The 10,104-nt window shown below is 43.8% G+C and overlaps 1 protein-coding gene across 1 annotated transcript; it reads right to left on the reverse strand.

Annotated features, from left to right (window-relative positions):
* Positions 1 to 4,996: 4,996 nt before the first annotated feature.
* EIF6 (eukaryotic translation initiation factor 6) lies at positions 4,997 to 9,804 on the reverse strand (the record flags this gene model as incomplete). The annotated part of the gene is made up of 4 exons (XM_019473321.1): positions 4,997 to 5,221; positions 6,453 to 6,634; positions 7,714 to 7,890; positions 9,613 to 9,804. Coding segments are annotated over 4 exons (561 nt in total), but the record flags the coding sequence as incomplete, so codon positions are not given.
* Positions 9,805 to 10,104: the final 300 nt, after the last annotated feature.

The following is a 10,104-nucleotide window of genomic DNA, read 5'->3' on the forward strand; positions in this document are numbered from 1 at the left end:
AGAAGCTAGTAGATGCAAAACTTTGAACTTTAGTGAAAAAAATGTGATAATGTCTCATGATGGGTGAAGGAGTGCAAAGGACCAAATGAAATCGGAGCTACTAATTAGACACCCCCCACACATGCTACTCCGTATGTTGCTATGTGTACTATATATGTGGTAGAATGCACACTATGAACGCCACAGCCACATGGCACATCGAACTCATCTGTACGCTGCCATCTCTTCTGGGACTGTGACAGCCCAAACCTTTGAGCAACTTCCAACAGCCATCATTAAAAAAAAAAAAAAAAAATTTACAACCTAGAGAAATGCCTGGTGTTGTTTGTATTTTTTTCCTCCTGCCCTAAGGCAGATTTCTGGTCTGTTCAAAACCCTACACTGAGTAACAAGCTGTACAGGCAGCACAATGCCTGGGTCTGTAGCAAGCTGAGCCATTTCCTCAGACAGCCGCGTATTGCCTTGCGGAGCCAGGCGCCCCACTGCAATAAGGCAAGCTGCCTGCCCTATATTGCCAAAATTCAGCCTTCCTCAGAGAAGTGCCACTTCAAAGAACCGGAGAAATAGTTTGGTGCCTTTTCTAACTGCTTCGTAAGTGGCTCCTCGTGCAGATATTACATATTTGAGCTTTCCAGGGGTGTGAGGTATTTCTGTAGGTGTTTAAGGGGCTGAGAAACAGCCCTCTACAGGTACAAGTGTTGGCACTGGGGGGGGGCTGGTGCAGGTAGGTGAGCAGTTGACCAGCTTCCCCCGAGTACAATCCCATCATTCACGCCGCTATCATATCTCTTTTGCTAAGATTAGCACCTGTGCAGTCCTGGGGTGACCTGGATCCAGGCACAAGCATCAGTATTCGTGTAAGGGATAGTTCCTTAATATTCCTACACCTGAGCTCTTTGCTGGGATCCTGTATTATGCTACAGAAACACAGCACCTGATCAGCGGAGTATCGACTTGGTCTGCCTCCCATCAGCGTGGCTAAAGCATCTCCATGGACAGGTGGCCATGTTCCAGTTCCTGTCCAGAAATGCAGCACCAGGACATATTGCCACCACAGGGGAGCAGGGAACAGCAGTGCTTATTCAACTCTAATCCCATAAGCAGGAGGCTCTTCTAGGTGTGCTCCTGGCGTGATACACACCACCCTGCAGTACAGGCCATTTGTACAGCCAGAGGGGAGTCCTGGCACACGTTTACCTTGAGCGCAGCAGTTGCAGCCCCTCTGGTGAGCAGCCCACTTACATACACTAGACTGCACTCAGCATTCTACCTTCCCCCCCCCGCCTTGGTTTTTGACTACTTCAAATAATTTCATCACCAGTAAAGTAGGCTCACTTTTCCAGGTAAGTTAGAAATGTGCTGGGATACACCATCACTACAGTCAGAACAGAGGTGGTCCTCCACTCTAAGATGGATTAGTTGTTCCTAACTTGTAATTAGTCATTAAACCTCAAGGGGATCTCCCATCTCACACCATGAGGACTCAGGTTTTTAAAAACCTCTGTGAAGGACCCTGACAAAAGTTTTTGGACATTAAAGCACACTATGGCAGCCAAAGCTACACACCCTATGACTTCTTCACTGAACCTTGAGTTGCGAGACATTCATTCCTCCCTCAAAACCTCTGGACAACTCTTCTCCATCCTGTCACATTCATCCCAGGGCTTGATTCCAACCTTTCTCATAGTATCAGACTTACTTGTCCAGCACAGCTGGAATCAGCTATAGTTCCTCGGGTCATTCCTGCAACCCTTCATAATACCTGAAGTCACGTGTTGCCTTCCACTGCCTGATAGCAAAGGTGGCATATAGCCATGGTAAGTAACCCACAGCTTCATAGTTCAGCAATTTCATTTTTAAGAATCCTGAGAACCCACGGTAGCAATACCCAGCACTGGGGACACACGACTTGATTTTATTGATTATTCCTTAACACCTTCTTTTGGCACCACCACTGGAGGGTGCCGCCTTTGAGATAAAGCACATAAAAAGGGTCAGTCAAGTGTTGCACAGTGCTTCAAGTGCCTCAAGCTGCGCAATGCCAAGGGCCTGCCACTTGTAACTCTCCCTTTCTGTAACCCTTCACCTGAGCTGTCATTTCTCCCTTACTGTTTCACACTGTTGTTCTCACAAGTCTCATCCTCATGGCCCTGCACCTGCAAGCTCTGACACTGCTAGGCAGGTTCTCGGGGGAAGTAATTGGCAATAGCGTGAGAATCTCACTCCTTCCTTCCCCTGGCTTCCTTTGGAGCTTTTAGTTTACAGAAGAACCAAAATTTAATGAACAATGAAGTAGATAAGCATTACCCACAAATATGTATTTGCAGAAAAGCGTGGCAACCACTGTGCAACACTTGCATCTAATCTACATATAGCACTCAAGATAAAGATGTATCACGGATTTACAGATAACGATGCTTTGTTGGGGCTTTCTTTTCCTAATTCCAAATATGCAGTTTGCTTTTTTGACTGTTACTGAGGACTGAGCACGTCTTGTTCAAATACATACCTTCAGGCCAAATTTGGTCTTGCGCTGCTCAGAGTTCATCACTACAGGTGTGACATTTGGATTAACCATAACATTCTTCACTTCACGTTCGGCTGCACTGAAATTACCTTTCTATCAACCCATCACTCAGTGCTTATCCTTACTAGTCAGAATAAGTCAGTATGGGCAAACTTCCCTGCACTAATCCACTGCCTTTCCTAAACAGGACACAGTAACGTTGAACATCGTGGCTCCCAGCGGAGCTCCCTGTGAAACTCCTGGAAAATCTAACCATTTACTCTTTTTCCCCCATCCTCAAGCATGTGAAAGGGCTTCCCTCTCATTCCATGGGATCACTCACCCAGGGTCCTTAAAAGCCTTTGGCACAAATACCTGCCAAATGCATTTTGGAAATACAAGTAACACTACAACAGACCTTCTCCATATTCCTGTGGACTCCTTTGAAGAACTCCACAGGTCTTGTAAGACTTGACTTGCCATTAAAACACCAAGTTTATACTCTCATGATATCATGTATCCATGTTTCTACTAATTCCATTCTTTATTATAGTTTGTTTTCCTTGTACGTAGGTCCATCTTACTAGTTCAGAATTCCCACAAACCCTTGTTTAGAACGGGCATCACGTTTGCCACCTTCTAGTTCCCAAGGTTCAATGCAACTTTTGTAAGAGGTCACACACCACAGTTAGCAACACCCTATCCTGCTGTCTGTCTCTAACCCTCTTTGGCATATCACAACCCCCAACTCTGTACCACTATCTTTCCTACTTAAGGATTTAGATTACACAGAGACTGGATTATTTTTCTTGTTTACCTCTAAGCAATTTTTAACACATAACACACATCAAGATCACAAATATAAATGAGGGTTCCTGACTATCAACTGGAATGAAAAAAAAAAGTTACAGAAGTTGCAGAGGAAAACTTCAGCCTTACTCATTTCGCACTTGACGAATAGATGCTAACACCGATAGCAAGTCAGACTCTTTGCCATTTATACCCCAGAACAGATCCCTGTGAGGTGGCCAAAGGAAATCAGCTTCTCGCTCTGAATACCGAGCTATGCTAAGAGGAGAAGACCTTGAGTCAGTGCCAAGAAAGGCAGTCCACTACATCAAAGGGGCCATAAACACCAAAAATTGTTAGCCGTAGTAGCAAGGAGCTATGAGCTGCTTACAGGCTTCCCCAATGGCAGAAGGAAGGTGAGCTGTCTGGAAATCGCAGCCCCTGGCTCAGTTACCATTCTAGACAGACCAGATGGCAGGACTGCTACGATCAGAGAAGATCCTATGGCAATCTTTATTTAAAAGTTTAAGGAGCAACCTGTAATCAACCAAAACTCATAAAACCTTCCCTAAACATCCAGACAGTAAAACAAAAATGGAAGTTGACTAAGTTTTCTACAAAGCCTGAAGCACCAGGGCTAAAAAAGAGCTCTGCCCACGCTGCCTTCAGGACAGCACTCAAGAGAACCCAGCTGAGAGTAATGCAGCTGTGTGGAAGCAAGCAAGGAGCTTCCACATACCCTTAGGATGGGAAGTGGAGGCATTTCTATGCCTTCAGTACACCTTTAACGGGCAAGCAGAAGAAAAGCAACTGAAATGAGAGATCAGTGAGCAACAGCTCTGCTTCGAAGCAAATTACTATCTTCTACCTGAAAGCGGTATCTACAGCTCCTTTTCGTCATCATCACTCCCTGACAAGGGCAGAGCTCCTAATTAGCAAGCTCCCAAATCTGTAACATCTAACTGAATGGAGTAACTGGTTAGAACCGTGTTACTTAACCTTTGTCTCCAAGATAACTCAGGATGAGGTGGTTTAAATCTTTTTTGATTTGCTGACTTCTAAGAGTTTCCCAGCATAGGTAGCTAACTCCTGTAGAACAAATTTAAGCCCAATGGCAACAGCATGCTTTTCTAGGCTCTCTCTCGCAGATGCCTCAGAAGCAGCACACATGCCACCAGGCAGCTGCAGACAACAGATCAAATACCACTGTTCCAGAGGTGGTCACACATCGTTGCTGTTAGGAGCCCCTGGATTGACTTTGAGAAATTCCAGTTTTAATCACAGCTGATCACTTCAGAATCACCAGCCCTGTGGGAATAGCTGCAAGTCAGAGCAAGAGAGCAGGTGATGACTTCCGAATTATTCTGTGGCAAGTAAACTACTATATTTTGGTATTGGACATACAAGGGGCTCTTAAGTCTACCTACAGCAGAAACACCACTTTTTAGCAAGAGTGTGGAAGGAGAGGGCAGTAAACACCACTCTTTAGCAAGAGTGTGGAAGGAGAGGGCAGTGCCATGTATGTGCTGAAAGAGACTGCTGTGCAGCAGAACACTGATGCATTATTTAAGGCAAAATAATCTCTAGTGATCAATATCCAAGAGCCACAAGAGTAAATATTGTGGGCTAATTTGAGGGGCTCAGTCAGCATCACAAACCAAGAAAGCACAGCTGAAGAACTGGAGAACGTCAGCAAAGGGATAGAGAGCATTCCTTATTTGTAACTTATGGATGTTATTTGTCAGTTTTTGTAATAATACTTAGTTTACAAAACACTACGAAAAGTTGGTTTTGTAGCCTCTTCCTTGGGCTAGGCCTGCAGAAACAGCATCAGAAGGTCTAGGTGTCTGTAATCCAAAGTGCAGCTTGACACTTCACTCCTTAGGAGCTTTCTGGAAAGTAGGAACCAACACAGCTCATGTCAAGCTAAAAAGACAAAACAGAAAGGAGATTTAGCAGGTGAGTGCCAGAGAGTGCAGAAAGCATTTCAAAACACCAGTACAGTCAGTTCTCAACCTCCAATTACAAAGGCCCAGTAGAAATCTCCCTTCCTAGAACATAAGGGGCTATGAAAAGAGGGAAGCAGACCTAGCGGCTGCTAACAGCAAACCATAAGAACAGACTTGTCAAGCTGGCAAAGGCAAAATGTACACCCAGCCTGGTCTAGGTAGTTATCAAAAGTGCAGAGCAAGTTTAATTATGGCTCTGTTATGCTCAGAGACATCAAGCCTTTATACAGGAACTGTGAAGGGGCAGCAAAGAACTCTTTCAAAGGGTTCTTCATTCAAGGAATTCCTTATTCTTTCCTTATGCCATAAACCATTCCCATACATTCTTATGATAACTGAGAACTCAGCCACTAAGTTACAATGGCCCAGGTAGCTCAAGAACACACCTCTAGCACCACAGCAATGATCGTAAGAGTTGTAATCAAACGAAAGCCCAAATGAAGTTTGCATAGAACATTCATCTACATGTACGCCTAAACCTTGTAAAAAAATTTGCGTATATTAATGAATGGAGAAAGTGCTATATCACTACCACTCCAGGCAGAAAACAAGAAAACCTGCCTCCCATTGAAAGGTAACTTGGACAAAGCCTTTGACAAAAAGGCTTAAAAAAAAAATTTAAGGCAGCAGCAGCCTTAAATTTAAAAGATTTAAGGCAGCAGCAGACAAGCTCCAAAGTCTTTTTGGCTCCAGAAATGGTTGTGGCAGGCATTTGAAATAATAATTTTATGGGTTACAACAATCAAAAGCCAAGACGTGAAGCCAAGTCACTGACATTGTAACTTCTAAAACAAGATTTGTTTAAAAAAAATCCACTCATGTCATAGCTAAGTACTGAACAGCTAGAAAAAAAATAGTATCTGAAAGTTGAAATGGGCACTATTTCTCACAAAAAGTAGTATAACTGCAACAAAAACCCTTACGCTTTCCATACAGGACTAAGCAGGCTCATCAGCTACAAGGAAACAAACCCTTCTGCAATGAGGTAATTGTTGTCAGTAACCCAATAAAAGGAAAGAGGAAGTAAAAAAACAAAATTAAAAAAATAATTAAAAAAAAAGACAGCTCAATTGTGAAAACAACCAGTTTTTATAGTAAAATCTTGCCTGTTTTGATCATGATTATACACAGACCTGGATCCTCCTTACCTGTCAATCAAGGAACCTCTCATGCTGGTAGCAATGGTACTTGGCTGAGCATCATTCAGCCTGAAGATACTCTCGATGACGGAGAGCTCAGTGCTGGTTGTATCCAGCCCACAGAAGGCGCACCAGTCATTTACAACCATTCCTGCTGCAATGACCTCGCTGCCACGATTCACCGTTCCAGCCTGGCAAAAACAAAGTGGCAAGAGTTAACAGGGTATGCTGACAGCAACACATTTCGTTACACATCCTTATTACAAGTCTTTAGTGGAGGGCCTCATCTCACACTCCTGAAGAGATTAAAGCTTCTGCCATCAACAAAGTTATAAAGATTTCAGATAAGAAGATTAATGGACAGCCTTTAATCTCTGGAGAGAAAATTGTGTGACATTCAGTGAAATAAAATCTAACAAGTAGGAAGCATAAAGGCATAGCAATCGTGAAATTCACAAATCCAATTGAGCAGGCACAGGATTTTATTACTTAATTTTTTTAAACACTGCCTTTGACCAAACCACAGACAATCTCACATTCTGTATGAATCAATCAGCACAACTTGCGTAATTCCAGCAGAACAATGTTTCAGAAGCAAATTAAAGGTGCTAAGCATCTTATTCAGACTCAGAAAAGACAAGGAAAATGTCTCAGAAGACTTGCCCTGTTCAAGTCTGTTCAAGAGAAGGGCAACGAGGCTGGTGAGGGGTCTGGAGAACAAGTCTGAAGAGGAGCGGCTGAGGGAACTGGGGTTGTTTAGCCTGGAGAAGAGGAGGCTGAGGGGAGACCTCATCGCTCTCTACAACTCCCTGAAAGGAGGTTGTAGCGAGGTGGGGGTCGGTCTCTTCTCCCAAGGAACAAGCGATAGGACGAGAGGAAATGGCCTCAAGTTGCGCCAGGGGAGGTTTAGATTGGATGTAAGGAAAAATTTCTTTACTGAAAGAGTGGTTAAACATTGGACCAGGCTGCCCAGGGAAGTGGTGGAGTCCCCATCCCTGGAAGTATTTAAAAGACGTGTAGATGAGGCACTTAGGGACATGGTTTAGTGGGCATGGTGGTGTTGGGTTGACGGTTGGACTCGATGATCTTAGAGGTCTTTTCCAACCTTAATGATTCTATGATTCTATGATTCTAAGTCGTCTCATCTCCCACTTGGAACAGCTCTGCAGAGAAACAGTATCTAGGAGCCCACGAGATGTAGAAACACTAAAACTGAGAACTGGGTTGGAAGGGAGTGGCAAGAGAAAACGCAAACCCACAAATGCCTTACCACGAGCGGGACCTGGAGCAACGAAGACAGTTCATCCTGATCATCAATTGACGTTTTGGGGTGCACAATTCCTCCTTGGTTACTAAAAACACAGTAACTTCCTACCAGCACCTGATCTGCTACCGTTTGTCTGAAAACTTCAACCTTCAGTACATCTGCCAAGATCTCTTCTGTCTCCTGCAAACAGAAAGAGAGAATAAAGTTCTCAGCAAAATGGTATCGTAGAATTTGAAGTCAAGCTATTCCTGCACACAATCATCAGCTGGGATCCTCCCCTTTGAATGCCTGCCCACACTTTCACAATCCATTGCAATCCAATCACTGTAAAACGCTTACTCAACCTCTATACTCCAGATGCTTCCAGTTACCTGTGCACACTGAGCTGGGCCACTACAACTAACCACAACACCGTGCCTTTACTGAGAAATGCTCTTCTCCCCTCTTTCTGGAGGATGTTGGCGGTACATCAGTTGTGTCAATACCTGTACTCTGGGCACTCCCTGTGAACCAGTCCTCTTTCGTCCTAGACCACTGGGACAAAATTGTCTTATCCTTCTGTATAACTCTAGGAACTTCTTTCCCCTCCAGGTTTTCACTGTGAATTATTTTGATTTCTCCCTCTCTGAACATCTTACCTTACTTTTTACACTTACTTAAAACATAATATGCTGCAAAGACCATTACCTTCCCCCCACTCCCCCATTTTTTTTTCTTTTGCACTCCTAACACCAAGTCCCATTTCTTCATCACCTTTAGCACAAACTGAAAGCAAACATTGTAAGGACCTTCGTTACCTGTAGCCACGCCACACACCTCTCTCTAATGTTATTAAGATATCAGTTCTCAAACATAAAATAGCAGCAACTTTGTCTCCTCTGCCCTTATTTTAAACTTTCATACAAGAGCCTTCCATTTTTCTTTCACCCCTCTGTAAACATGCACACCACCACATCCATGGCCTCTTTCATCTATTACAAATTTCAGCCAGCTCAGCAGTAGCTTGTAACTACTGCTGTAGTCCTGACTAAACTCTTCTTTATGCTCTCTTCATTACACACATGCACACTTTTATTCATTCAATTTTACATACGCAAAGCAAATTGCACCCGACAATATACTTCCATATCCCACTCCTTCCCTTCTACAAAGGGCATTCACTACAGCATGCTGAACAAGAGGGCACATGCTATACTTGGGGCAAGGTCCACATCCACAAATAGAGGTAAATATAGGAAAAGAGGCAGGTCAACTGAAACCAAGTCAGAAGTCCAAAATCCAATTTTGAGACATCTCTCTTGAGAAGAAAGGAAACATGAGGCAGCACAGCCTCCTACACGACATCTGGAGAACAAGTCTTATGAGGAGCGGCTGAGGGCACTGGGGTTGTTTAGCCTGGAGAAAAGGAGGCTGAGGGGAGACCTCATCGCTCTCTACAACTACCTGAAAGGATGTTGTAGCGAGGTGGGGGTCGGTCTCTTCTCCCAAGTAACAAGCGATAGGACGAGAGGCAATGGGCTCAAGTTGCGCCAGGGGAGGTTTAGATTGGATGTAAGGAAAAATTTCTTTACTGAAAGAGTGGTGAAACATTGGACCAGGCTGCCCAGGGAAGTGGTGGAGTCCCCATCCCTGGAAGTATTTAAAAGACGAGTAGATCAGGCACTTAGGGACATGGTTTAGTGGACATGGTGGTGTTGGGTTGACGGTTGGACTCAATGATCTTAGAGGTCTTTTCCAACCTCAATGATTCTATGATTCTATGATTAGCTCAGCTGTCAGCATAGGTCTTCTGATCCTCATGCTACATACAGCAATCCTCAACAACTACAAACCCAAACTGCAGCTTGGTAATTATTCCACATGCATCCACTATGAATTTAAAAGCGTTATAGAGCCATATACCCTATCAAGATCTGGATGAACAAGAGCTACATAGTCATTGCAGGTAGTGACATTGCCCAGCGCTGAGAGACGCTCTTCTACTCGTTGAATTCGTACAGAATCTGGAAGACTATTGCGGATATGCTGAAGCTCTTGGTCTGTCGTACTGCTTGGGACCAACAGTCCATGTCTGTTTCCTAAAATGACCAAAAAAAAAAAAAAAAAAGAGAGAGAGAGAGAAAATTTTAAAAAGAATGTTTCTGCTGGGCTTCCTACTTTCCTGATGTTCATATAATGGCTGGAATTGCCCTTGCCCTACCCACTCCTACCAAGCCCAGAATTCAGCCCAAGAGAAATAACATTACCATTTTAAAATAACACAGCACCACAGGTAAGGGAAAGCCAGAAGGAAGCACAGACTTATCTCAGAGTAGAAATGGGTGAATGGGACTATCTTTAATCACTTCTCTTTTTCAACAGAACTAAAGAAAGCTCGTGGTTCTCAATGAAACG

The sequence above is a fragment of the Aptenodytes forsteri genome, unplaced genomic scaffold, assembly GCF_000699145.1.
Source record: "Aptenodytes forsteri isolate BGI_AS27 unplaced genomic scaffold, ASM69914v1 Scaffold295, whole genome shotgun sequence".
Taxonomy (NCBI): Eukaryota; Metazoa; Chordata; class Aves; order Sphenisciformes; family Spheniscidae; genus Aptenodytes; species Aptenodytes forsteri.